Here is a 13,176-nt window from a genome sequence, read left to right as displayed (position 1 = left end):
GAAAGTAAATAATTATGATATTTTAAGAACACATGTATTTTTTCCTACTCTAGAGTGTGTAAAACAACAGAAAACAACTGCTACAAATGGCATGGTAAACAAAAAGATTGCATCTGAGGTAACAGCTGAGAGTATTTTTTTTTGTTTCTTTATTTTTAAAATTAAAGAGTGAAAGAAGAAATGTAACGATCAGCATTTTGCACAGCCTGATAAAAAAAAACCCAACACACCTTAAACCTTACGATCTGGTTGATCCCAGTTGCATTTTGTCAGGAGAATTTTCGTCCTCATATAATTCCTCATTATTGTCTTTATTATATTCAGCTTGTGCAATCTTGTTTAAAGCATTTATAGGATTTGTAGGTTAAACATTTAAAATGCTAAATGAAGATTAAATTCAAGTGTCTTGATTTTTTTTTTTTTTAATTAAATGTGTTTTTCAGAGTTTGTTGCTTGTCGCAGTCCAGTGTATGTGTGATCTTCTGACGTCCTTGCCCCACTTCAATTTTCACACAAATCTTGTTGCAGTGCTTGTACCCAGAATGAATGATAAATTTCTGGATGGCCAGGTTAGGCAATGGACAGTTATTGCATAGCTAAGACAATCATCGTGTTAACTTTTGTCAACTTGTTTGGTTTAAAATGGCAGGGCCGGAATAGAAGGAGGTACAAGTTACATGTTCTATGCAAAAAAGCAACAACAACAGTACCTATTCAACAAACTCTAGGTTATTATCCTCTGTACTTTTATAGTTGATTTGTAATTCTTGGATTGTCTTCCTCTTTAGATTTCAAAGTTGTGCTGCAATTCTTTCATAACATTGTTTAAACAAGATTCTGTTGGAAGTGTTTCTCTAGAGGTACGTAGGCACAAATGTACTATGTCAGTAATGATTAAAATTTAAAAACAAAATTGTAATCACACCATCTTTGGTTGCTCCTAAAAAATTCCAAAATATGTAACAATTCCCAGCAAAACAAAGCTATCATTGTACATGTATAGGTATTAACAGGTATTAGAAATTAAGCAACTGGCTGTCTCCAAAACATTGGTAACTCTCCAACACAATGCTAATTTTGTAAAATTTGCAGTTACCAAGACTTTGCTTTGTAGGGTTGGGAGTTTCCACTGGTGTAGAGTTATCGTGGTTTATTTTAGCAATTTGATTTGAGTAATGTTGTCAAAACTACCCGCTATGGTACTGTCTATATTTTAAGAGAATTAATTTTTTTAGTAAGTAAGTTTCCAAACCTACATGTATGAAGCAACAGGAATTTCAACCAAAAAATTCCTGAATTAATAACATGATCTCTGCAGTCTGTTAACAGTTCAAGCAACTTTTTTTTGTCTATAACAGTTATAACTATACAGTTATATCTCCAAATAGTCAATTCAGTAGTGGTCTGTCGTTAAATGCTTATACTGTTTAACAATTTTCAAGACAGCTGCCTGTCATCTGTAATTCCTAAACTATGCAGCTGCATTAATTGGCTCTTTACACTTCATCAGTGTCTTCCACACATTTACGCACTTACTAAGAAACATGCGGAGAACTGATCCATTTTTCTAATTTATATACCTTACACTTATGAGCCATACATTGAACTGTATAGCTCTATTTATGTTTAACCAGTGTTGTGATGCAGCTAACATTGTACTTATTGTTCTTATTAGGCCGTGAGAGTTATTAGTAAGTTTGTGAAAAGTAAAGGATTTAGAGTACAACCTTGTGTAAGTATGAGGCTTTTAAAGTTTTAACAAATAGATGGCTTTAGAGCAAAGGATTAGGCCCACAAAAATGCCAAAAAAGTGGACAACTTTTGTTTAAATAATAATTCCCCCTTTGGGCTTATACAGTTTATTGTATCTGTAAGCACCTCGTTTAACTGCCTTCTGTTTTCATTGTTCCTTCACTCTAGCACAACTACAAGAAATTGGCAGTGCTTCTAAAGTTGTTTGCGATAGAGCAGTTTTCAATTGAGTATCGTAAAACCAAAACCAAAGTAATTACTCTGGCCAATCACAAAGGGCACAGACAATCCTGTGAACCAATCAGAACTCAAAGCAAATACATGCAACCGGCAAGAAGCGCGAGAAAACGTGCGCGAGCGAGTCACGATTGGTTTTGGTTTTAGTACTGATTGGCTGAAAAAGTGGTGCAAGATTTTTAAGCCAATCACTAAGCGTAGCAATGCAAAACCAAAGCAAACGCAATTTACTTTCGACACTCAAGTGAAAACCGCTTTATTATCCACTTCATTTATCATTCATTCTTCCAATTATCCACTGCATTCCCAAAGACAGTATCTAAAGCACAATGCAGGAACACAGGGTGTGGCTTTCCTTATTGTAATAACACTTCCTATCATTTCCTCACAAACACAGGTTTTAGAAACTTTACTGCACTTGAGGATTAGTAATATTGACATACAGTCGCTTAAACAACACAATGAGAACAAATCTGCTGTGGAACTAAAGATTGAGAAAAACAAGAATAGAATGGAAAAGAAACTGAAAGGAAAGATGTCCAAGAAAGAAAAGAAGGTACTTTTTTCCATTTTTTTTTTTTTTCATTTTTCTTCATGCAAAGAGCCTTGTCATGTTAAACAATTTGCATTTAGGATGCTATTACACGTATATAGCAAAACACATGGTGTGGTGGTGGTATTCAGTACATGCTGACTGTAAGTGCGTCAAAATGTCACATTCATTCAATAAGACACTCTATGACTTATGCTTATTTAGATATGGAAGGCCGAGGAAAAAAATTTGCATAAGACATAGAGTGGGAGTATAAATGTAGGGATGGTAGACGTCGCTGAGGAGGAGGCGGGTGGTGAAACCAATTCGCATCACCCAAAGAGCCCGTGTGGAAATGAGAGGACGAGTTTGAAACAAGAGAACGCTTAAATAGGGTAAAATAAACCCCGAGGAAGTAACGGGAAAGGGGGTGAAATGCCGTGGAATTTAGCCAAATAACCGGGAGAATGAATGAAAATAGTAAGAAATTCGTGCTCGTTGAAATTCTTACACGTACTTGAACGTCCTGTTGCTGTGTGCTTACGTTTTTTGCGTTTATCACAGAGCTTTCACAATTTATTTTAGCCATTTAGCTAATCTGACATATACTGTACCTGAAACAGTGAAAGTTTTCTCGTCAATTGATTGTAACAGTGTCATTACTGTGAATGCTTTAGAGAAAAAGGGAAATGAAAAAACTGGAGAAAGAACTTCAAGAAACTGAAGCTGTTGAAAGCCAACAGAAAAGAGCAAAGCTGGTGAGTGTAAGAAGTACAGTAACTACTCTTAAAGGGACCGTGTCACGGATTTTAGCCAAACTTAGGCATGGAAAATGACCATCAAATTTGTTTAAATAAATAAAATAACCTCTTAAAACAGTAAAGGAATATTTGAATAACACACCAAATGCAAAAGAAGGTACGGATGGCCAAAAGTGTCGAAGATTGAAACGGATTGCGAAATAGGTTTTTGAAATATGGTCCGGCGGAACAGTTTTCAAAGTTAATCATGTCTGCTTGTAACTTTAAATTATTACGCCCGGGAGACACATTTCGCTGCAGTGAAGCTATGATTTTGTCATTTAGAATCATGGAATTAATTTCTTTGCAAACATTTAGTTTCATAGCGAATATTTGGCAAAATTTTATAACATAAAATTAACTTAGCCGTGACACAGTCCCTTTAACTCTAATTCAAAACCAAACTCAAGATATTAAATAGTGCCACATGAACAAAAGTAGTTATAAGAATTTTAAGTGGTGTTACGTCAAAACAATATTATTTACAAATGGTATTCTTTCTTCTCGTCGCCTATATATCCAAATTTTTTATTTAGGAGGGTAAAGATTGTTTAGGCTGCAGGGAAACATGACAGCTCATCAAAATGTCTGCACTTTAAGTTCTGTGACAAATGGTTCTACAGCTTGTTCAAGCTGTTTCATGTCCATAACGTTATGGAAACAAAAAATAGTTTTTTACATTCCTGCAAAGTAAATGCTTGCCAAATGGTGAATGGTTTTCACCATGCAATTTTAAAATTAAAATAAAATTAATAAAATGTGTAGAAGAATATAAAGTGTATCAGCAGAAGAACATTTGTTATAAAATATTGCCAAACAAGCATGAACTTAAACCATTTGAGTACAGGACACCAACATGTATTAATCCTTGGCTGCCATACATATTAAATTCTCTTCCGTCTTAAGAAGGCGTTCTCTGGTAATTTTAAATAGCTTCGACGCCGCTGCTGTCTTCGCGGACTTCACTTCATTTTTATCCTCGAGACACAGTCTGGTCGGCTATTAACTATTTTACCGGGACGCTTTTACTTTCTTCATGAATCCTGGTATCGGATCTTCAATATTTTCATTTCTCCCGTCTGTCTGACTGATAGCAGAGGAGAAATAGCACCATCTTTATAGCATAATTCTGATTATCATTTCTGCTTCTTTTTTTGCAGCAAACAGAGATCCTCAAGTTTGTGTTTGTGACGTATTTTCGTGTTTTGAAGACAGTTGGACATTCTCCACTCTTGTCCCCTGTTCTTGAGGGACTCGCCAAGTTTGCACACCTGATCAATGTTGACTTCTTTAGTGATCTTATGGCAGCACTTCAGACACTTCTTAACAACAAGGTATACAGTGAATTGGTGTGAGAATACTTTTACCAACACCAGAAGGAAAATGCTATGTCTGCAGTCACGCTATGTAGTGCATCGTGACCTGACAGTAGAAAAGCCAGGATACACAGTGCAATTTTGCAATGTTTCACGCAAATTCTGAAATTCATAATACAGTCAACTCTCTCTTTTAACGGGACACCTCTATAAGACGGACAACTCTTTAAGTATTGGTCCCGTCCCTGCCGTTTTTCAGTCATTTTACTGTAACTAAACTCCCTATAAGACGGACACCTCTCTAAAACGGACAGTTGGAGCCGGGCTCGACGGTGTCCGTTTTAGAGAGAGTTGACTGTACATATTGTACTTTCTAAAATATCTTTTGACTATTTCTTATTTGCCTTAATTGTTGCTTTCTATTCTTAGGAGCTGACCCTTAGAGAAACTCTTAACTGTGTACTGACAGCCTTTAAAATTCTATCTGGTCAAGGTTGGTAGGACTCAAGGAGTATTTAAATTAGATCCAACTCTGTTCAATGCGTGTGATATGTAGATCCTAGATATGAAGGCCTGCTTTGGTCTCAATTTTGTTGTGCTGCCATACATGTGTACATTCAACAGCGGGAGTCGTTTGATAGTAAAGTTGCAAGAAAATGTTTAGCAGCATAATAAACATTTTTTTCAACTTGATTATGTGATGTAGTGTTTTTGGGAGGACGGTTTCCAAACAACATGTTGACATGGCAACTTTTCGGATACTTGCACCATTTGTTGATCAGAATATCTTCGAATGCTTCTTCTAAGATTTGACAAATGTCCATTTGTGTACAAACAGGTGAAGCACTGAACATTGATCCACGAGGATTCTACAGCATGTTGTACTTATCCCTCCTTCAAGTTCATGCAGGTAAGGGCTGGAGCTGAATGGGTTCTGTTTCAAGTGGCGAGGTATCCTGCAATGTAGGCGTGTTTTAGCGAGCGAATGCATTTTGATCTGGCGAACGCCATATTGGATTCGTGCCTGGGAGGGGATTGGGGAGAGAGGAGAAAACTCGTCCCAGATAGTGGGAGTAAGGCTGAATGTACGGTAAGGGGGAGGTTGCTCGGTAAATACATGTTTTCCTTTTGGGATTCTTGACTTATTATCAAAGTAACCAGCTAAACCTTTCACCACTTACGTGAGTTCAAGAAGCCCTCTTCCTTGTCTTAAGGCCCGGGGGGGGGGGGGGGGGGTACTCGGGATTTCAAGTGACGGGGATGATCGAAGGATTTTTTGGGGTTCGAAATTTTCGATTCCGGGATTTTTTTGGGTAGGAAAAGTTGGCCCCATCGGCTGACGTGACGAATCACATAGAGCTTAGAGCAAGGGACTGTCGACTGTCGACTGCTCGCTGTATATATGTTTATAAGGTATAAATGGATTATGAACTCTGAGTTACTAGCTAACAGGGACATTCATAGCTATAACACAGGAATAAGACATGCTTAGGCTCCTCTGTCAAATTGGGGAAAGCAGAGAGTGTGTTATCACTCTCTGAAAGACTGGAATAACCTAGACAGAGACACTAGAAATGCACTTGATTTTGTAAATTTTAAGCGTAGCGTTCTAAGTAGGTTTTTTAGTTAATTCTTTCTTTTGTATTCAAGTTAGTTTTTAATAATAGTTTTTAATTCTTAGGTATTTTTCGTTTTATTGTATATAGTCTTATTAAGTATTTTTATCTTAGTTAGGACCTTTCTGAAAACCACTGTATAGTGAATGAAGGCTTCCTAAAAAAGAATATTCTTATCCTATCCAGGAGGGGGGGGGAGTAAAAATATTTCTAGTCATTCCATGCCACTGTAACCAGAAACTAAAAAACGCTTGCCTGATGGGCCACTAACTTGGAATGGAAATGTGCCGAGATGGCTGCTATGGCTATCTCTGATGCCTTCTAAATATTTTGAAAGGCTTGATTAAACATTGAAGCCAGTTGTTGTCAATATTATTTATTTATTCAGTACTTTTTAACACTTGCTTTGTTTGCGGCTGTTTGAACGAAGGGTGTAGCAGTCAGGATGTTCCTGTCGCACTGCAGTGCCTAGAAGAAATGCTTAAAAAGAGACGAAAACAGGTACAAATATGCATTACTAAACAAAATTACAATGTCTGTAATAATCCATTCTCAGGTTGTGCAAGAACGTTCTGATCATGTACTTAAGCAGTGTCAAATTTCCTATTAAAAGGGGGGGGAGGCACGGTCGAACGGTGAAGCTGAGTAGTGTTAGCTCGATTAAGCACAGTATTCAGCACTTGCCGCTTGTTGATTGCTTAGCTACTGTTTTTCGCGCTCAGTCTATACATTTTTGAAGAGAAATAAAGACTGCTCACATGCTCTCTGATCATAGAACATTGCTTTGGTAGTTTACTTTGTGAACATTTACATTAATGGGGGGGATTTTTTTTTTTTTTTTTTTTTTTTATTTTTTGTGTTGGATTTTTTTAAAAAAAATTAAAAAATAAAAAATTAAAAAAAAAAATTCCAAGCCCCCCCTTTTTTATTTCAAAATTAAATTCCCTTAAAAAAAAACAGAGGCGAAGTTTGATTAAAAAATTGTGTTCAGTTTTATTTCAGGGCAATACCTTAACAGGATTTTCTGAGTAACGTCTTGATTTCCATGATAGTGGGGAGGTATCTCCGTGCGTAGCTAAGAAATCCTCACAAAAAAACCGTATACCTATGCACTAATAGTACCTGGCAAACTGTCTTGCTGAAATTGAAATTAATTTGTTTTTGTTGCTTCACAGGTTCCTATTCAAAGAGTCGCAGGTTTTGTTAAACGCCTTTGTACTGTAAGCCTGCAGTCACAAGCAAACAGCGCCCTGGCCTTTCTTGCCTACGTGAAGTCATTTCTTCAGGTAAACTCAGCCCAGCCAACTTAACAAATATTAGGAACATTTAGTGTTGAGAATGTTTGTATAAACCACCAACAGCCCATGTGTTGTTTATCTCTTTTATTTTCACATCGATGAGGTACGTTAAATGGGAGACTAACATTACAGAAATTCAATGTCGTACACTTTTCAACGTTTTATCGCATTTATTTGTCCCCAGTCTCACACCAAAGTACAGGCCCTACTTGACAGTGATAGCATGGGCACTGGCGTGTTCAGACCAGACGTTAATGACCCGGAGCTAAGTAATGCTGAAAGCACGACCGCTTGGGAATTGGCTGTGTTGGGCACTACACACTTTCACCCTGCAGTTCGGTTAGTTGCCCACCATGTCGCTGAAGGAGCGCCAAGTAAAGGCCAGTTGTCTTCCATGATGAGAATGTGAGTATATTTCATGAACAATTGCACAAAGTTGACTAGTCAGCATCCAGCATTAATTTTGTTAGCGTCAGTAAATTTTCGTGAGAAATTGCGTACAGCTGTAGGGTTTTTTTCCAATTAGCGTTAAGCATTTACTAGCGTCAGTTTTATTAGCGCCGCCATCGCGCGGTTGCCTTCACAATTTAACTCTTGATTGGTATCCGTGGAGATTGTAGCCAACATGGGATAATGGCCACCAGCATTTCATAATGGTAACGCTGACGTTTCTCTCACAAGACAAGTTGTGCACACACAGCTTTAGGAGTAAGTAACTAAGTACATGTACTTGCCAATCGTAACTGACAAACGGCAGCATTTCCCTTCGTTGACCCCCCTCCTCCCCCCCCCCCCCCCCCCGACTTCACAGTCTGCAATGCAAATACATTTCATGAGGGGTATTGAGATTATATCAAAATAATGAAACATGAAGCTGCATTAAAGTACGTGAAGCGTGAACTACCTCGGCGCAAGTTAAATGAAACTACGCCTGTTTGGCTGGGAAGTCATCAAACTTTTTTCTGATTGACAAGAGCACGCCTGTAGCACGAATTTCGTGAACTAATCACAGTTAACTCAGTAGCTTTTCCTATAATATTTGAACCTCCCGTTAGCGGACACTCCTGGGACCCGAAAAAGTTTCCACTCAAGAGGTGTTCGCTTATGGGAGGTTAAAGATGTAGTTTGTATGTGGCTGGGACCGTCCATGGGAGATGTCTTTTAGCGGAGGTGTAACTGCTCTTTAACACGTAGCTCCTGATAAAAGACCGAGGCTGCTTTCTGTACAGTTGAGCCATCTGTTTTACAGACGGGGTGCTCAAATATATATTGTGCTTTTAATGGTTCTGATCGTTTTCATTCGTCAGGTCACCAGAGGAGTTTTGGGAAATATATGACTCATCAGAAATGAGACTTAATCCGGACTTGACCGAGAATGCACTGAACAAGAAAGAAGTGAACTTTAAAAGAATAAAACAAGTGAATGAGGGAGAATGGAAAAGCTCTGATATGGTTTCACAGGTGAAAGCTGCGTTGGAATTTACTGAAAATAGCAGTAATGGAGTAGAATTCTCGTTACCACAAGGTACTTTGGAAAGGTAGCGTTGAGAATTCCTCTTAGCTAAAACATTAACGACACGTCTTCAGGAACTGGAATTCTCTTTGCCAACGAATAGTTCGCAAAGGTAATGTCGAGAGTGCGTTCTTCCTCACCGTCATAATACAAACAGCATCTGCAAGCAAGCATGCATGCATCCGCCACCGACCTGAAGAAACTGGAATGCAAGGAAAGAAGAACATAGAGTATTTGTTGTTTTAATTTCATACAAGTTCCGTTTCGATTCGCTCTTCTGTTTTTCTTACTATAAATAAAGTCTCTTCATTGTTCTAGGAAGAGAAGATTCGCATGATCGTCGCAAAGGTCGCCTCAAAGGTTAAGGGAAGAAAAGGTCCTTTATACACACTTTGGATTTTTACAATCCAAATAAGATTCTGAAATAGTGATTCTATGCTGGCAATTCCTTCTTGCATGTGATTGTTGTTTTCTTTGATTCTAAATGCTTCATAGACCTCATGCAAAAATGGTTGTCATTCATTTCTGTTGTTTGGTCAAGTTTCTTAAACGCTGATGGTGGCACTTAAATATATTGAAATATTATGCTATTCTGGAATTTTCAGTGTTTTGGGTTAATGGCTGCAAAGTTATGACTCATTAAAATTTAGAGATTTGTATGGAAAAAGTCACCCTGGCCTGCCTGCCTCGTTTTGATGTTTTTGGCAATATAAATGTACCTGTACTTCCCATTAGATGAAAGTATAGCCTTTAAACTTCTACCCTGATTTACATTGACTTAATTTAATTTTGTTGACAAATGATTCTTCTGGGAGCCGAAAATTAACAGCCGCCATATTTGCATTGGGTCTAGAGTGGACACTGTTTTCTGGAAACTATTTTTAAATAGAACAACATATACTCTCGCCTACCGAAATTACTTTCATTTTACCGCAGTCGAATGACCCCGACACTGAACTAATAAACCATAATTTTATGTCACTCAGCCTGTATCGACTGAAACATCCGAGCTCGAACATATAAGACGTCCACTTATTGTCGGATTACGCGATGTATGTAGTATCGAGAACCATTAGACCGAATGTTGTCGACAGAGAATCGATTGTCCGAGTGTCGACCGATACCTGACGGACACTCGGAAACTTCGTCGCTGTTGTTGTTTTAACTAAAGGAATGGATTGTTGGCTGAAACATATTTCAAATCTCTACTGCTGGACTCGGTAGGTGGTCCAGAGAATGTTGCAGAGGGTGGCTTGAGGGCTACTGTAGATAGAAATCCCGGTTAAGAGAGCCGAAAATGTTCCAAGCTTTCCCATTTCAACTTACTTGAACGAACATCACGTGGGCACTGGTGGCCTAGGGTAAAGGTGGGCCCTGGGAATGAGGTAAAACAGTAAATAATCTTTGGCCTGTCAGTCTTCAATTGCTCATTCAATTCACGTAGCCAGCGAAGCTATGGGGAAATTCACCGCATGTGTCCTGGTCCTCGTAGTGGTCGGGCAGTTGTTGCAAGAAGTAATCGGCGAACGCCAATGTAGCACGAGTGATAAAAATGGTATCGGTGGCTGTGAGTGCAACTTCATGGAAGCTTGCGATGAACAGGGAAACCCGCGATCCAATTGGGCTCAATACTTGCCAGCTAATGTGGAACAGTTTGGGCTGGTGGAACGAGTAAAAAACCTGGCGTATCTGTGTGAACGCAGTGCAGTCGCCATGCTGTATGACTGCAATAACCGAATTCCACTCTATGCGGCCACCGTGATAACTGGGAAACAGCTAACCGACGATCCAATAGGTCGGTCACCCAGTAAGTTTCGCAAAGTTGAAAAACGAAACCAACTCGACAATTATTTTCAACAAAAAGAGGCTGATTACAAAAAATCTAAGGAGCGAGAACTTTGCTACAAAACAATTTCAAACAATTACATTATTGATTATGAATGGTTGCGCTCGAGCGGAAATGCGAATAATTTGCCCAGCTCTAATGTTTGTCCTGGAGGAGCCCTTTGGCTTAGAACAGAAATGCATAAGGGACACTTAATTGCGTCACAAGATGGAAGAGGAGACCGTGCAAGGATGGTAGCAACTTTTACTTACACTAACGCCGTGCCTCAGTTTGGACCTTTCAATTCAGGTCCGTGGCAAGTTTGTGAGACGAAGCTCATCAAATGGGGTCAAGACTACTGCGCTGTGGAAGGAGCACAGAATGTTCAAATGTTTATTGTGGTTGGCGCTGTCCCTTCGACAAACTTCGGGAAAGCGAAAACACGCTATTTTGGCAGTGAAGGATTCAGTGACTACAAACACAAAGACGATTACCCGGTGAACGTGCCTAGATATATGTGGACCGCTGCCTGCTGTAAGTACAACGTTAATGGAACCTGGCGATATCACAGTACGGCCTTCTACAGACAAAACCACCCCGGAGTTACGCCGTGTGATAAGCTGGACGTAGGCACGTTGTCAAGATGGCTGTATAGCTGGCTTCCAAGAGGATGGTCTTTTCGCTGGTTTACTCGAAAAAACATCAAGCTGTTTCCGCGTAATCCTCAGTGTTTCGACATGCATAACTTCATTCCTTTGCCATGACAGCAGCTAGCTACTGCTTCTTCAGCTGCAAAAGGACTGAACAAAGCATTTTGATTTAGTATTGGCGGTGTGCATGCTATTTTTAGGATTTTCCGTTCACGTAAAACACATAATTTACAGTAAACAAGAGAGTAATTCCTTGACTCTTGACTGATGTATTCGACATAATGGCAACGTCATTAATTTTTGCTTAGAAGCATTGCTTTGCGCTGCAGTAGCAAGCTACAGTAGTTCGCTGATGGAATTGTTTATTCTTAACAATTTTTTATTACAGCTATGTCATTATCGAAGCGTGCGAGTGAGCCGTATATAAGACAATTTCGAAGAAACCCCGAGAATCGTGTTCAATAATTGTAACTCTGTTTAGTTACGTAGGTAGAATATAAAAACCAGCAATATAGGTGTGCTTTGCTGTATTACCAAACATGTTTCTATTGGTAGCTGTATGAAAGGTTAATCATGCTGTTGTAGGAGCTGTTATTGGCTGAATTTTTAAATCTCTATAAAAACAAACTATCTTAGTAGATGTCATAATGCTGTACTCTATCTCCCTTCTTGCTTTTGTCTACAATTATGCTACATGCCCCTCTATGTGTGTAGGAGTAGGAGATGAAAGCACCCGGCATGATATGACCCTTGTGTTGTGTTTGTCTTCTGTCTTTTGGCAGCGTGTTGATGCAAATGTAACCACTAAAACAGATTTCTATGCTCTCTTCCTTTCTTTCCTAGAATATACAAACGGGTTGTTTCTTCCGGTCCGAGCGGTATAAGACTTGAAGCCAGCCAATTTTCTGGCTTCTTCGCATTGCTGTCAAGAGTCAGTTTTCAATTTTTCCGGCAACTCAAGGTAGAGATAGAACGTACATGTTGCTTATTTGTACGAGCTGTATCAGTGAACACCGTCCATCCCTCACCCCCTCCCACCCCGTCAGTGCTCAGCTCACGTTTATATTGTTAAACTAAATATTTCCGTTTGGGAAGAGGCTAATCCATTAAAGTGGAGTATGAACCATTCAGGGTAGTTGCAGTACCACACATGATATATATAGCTTTTTAGGAAATTCAACTGAACTATCATGAGCTGACGGCTCGTTTAGTTTACGCACAATTTTTGTGTGATTGTTTTCGCCGTGCGCTCCTCCACAATGTCTTATAAACTCCACGTCCGCCTTATTTTATTGCCAAACTAAACATATTTCTCCTTGGGGAGCGTCCACAATACTGGGTGGTCGTGACTACACTCGTAGTGATTACTCGTTTCTTGACAATTTGTGGGAAACAAACTTAGTAAACATTAAACAAAGTAAAACGCACCTGTATGAATGGAACTTGAGTGTGATTTATGGTGCTTTATAACAGTATGCAGATCTATGCCCCTGGTTTATTCTGTAAAGATACAGGAACTTTTTTTTCTGGCGGGCGTTGACATAAGTGGTGTGACAAGACCTGCTTCGCACTCTTTAGAAGAGCGTTTTATACGCTTATCATGAAATTTTTTTCGTTTCGTAAAATCTTAAGCAGTT

The 13,176-nt window shown here is 39.0% G+C and overlaps 3 protein-coding genes across 4 annotated transcripts in view; all 3 read left to right on the top strand.

Annotated features, from left to right (window-relative positions):
* The window catches only part of LOC144643542 (adrenocorticotropic hormone receptor-like), a 64,982-nt gene extending 62,607 nt beyond the window's left edge, over positions 1-2,375 (top strand). Inside the window, exon 2 of the mRNA XM_078502841.1 lies at positions 2,137-2,375. The gene's annotated coding sequence lies outside the window, so the exon portion shown is untranslated. The remainder of the gene's footprint in view (positions 1-2,136) is intronic.
* The window catches only part of LOC144643512 (nucleolar complex protein 3 homolog), a 115,023-nt gene extending 105,817 nt beyond the window's left edge, over positions 1-9,206 (top strand). Inside the window, exons 8-20 of the mRNA XM_078502791.1 lie at positions 54-118; positions 444-569; positions 789-860; positions 1,676-1,732; positions 2,387-2,545; positions 3,199-3,279; positions 4,482-4,655; positions 5,067-5,130; positions 5,476-5,547; positions 6,684-6,754; positions 7,429-7,539; positions 7,736-7,956; positions 8,859-9,206. Coding sequence (XP_078358917.1) covers positions 54-118; positions 444-569; positions 789-860; positions 1,676-1,732; positions 2,387-2,545; positions 3,199-3,279; positions 4,482-4,655; positions 5,067-5,130; positions 5,476-5,547; positions 6,684-6,754; positions 7,429-7,539; positions 7,736-7,956; positions 8,859-9,093 — 1,508 coding nt within the window. The 3' untranslated portion in view covers positions 9,094-9,206. The remainder of the gene's footprint in view (positions 1-53; positions 119-443; positions 570-788; positions 861-1,675; positions 1,733-2,386; positions 2,546-3,198; positions 3,280-4,481; positions 4,656-5,066; positions 5,131-5,475; positions 5,548-6,683; positions 6,755-7,428; positions 7,540-7,735; positions 7,957-8,858) is intronic.
* Positions 9,207-9,885: 679 nt separating this feature from the next.
* Positions 9,886-12,174, top strand: LOC144643466 (uncharacterized). 2 transcript variants are annotated; one of them, XM_078502725.1, is made up of 2 exons: positions 9,886-11,526; positions 11,557-12,174. In XM_078502725.1, exons 1-2 carry the CDS (start codon positions 10,520-10,522, stop codon positions 11,651-11,653), a joined length of 1,104 nt encoding a protein of 367 aa, XP_078358851.1. In that variant the 5' UTR covers positions 9,886-10,519; the 3' UTR covers positions 11,654-12,174. The 2 variants fall into 2 exon arrangements, with proteins under 2 accessions (XP_078358851.1, XP_078358850.1); XM_078502724.1 differs by having other exon boundaries at positions 9,887-12,174.
* The last annotated feature ends 1,002 nt before the right edge of the window (positions 12,175-13,176 follow it).

Source organism: Oculina patagonica, chromosome 2 (genome assembly GCF_052425735.1).
Source record: "Oculina patagonica isolate OP01 chromosome 2, crgOcupat, whole genome shotgun sequence".
Taxonomy (NCBI): Eukaryota; Metazoa; Cnidaria; class Anthozoa; order Scleractinia; family Oculinidae; genus Oculina; species Oculina patagonica.
This window is presented reverse-complemented; position numbering and strand designations above follow the sequence as displayed.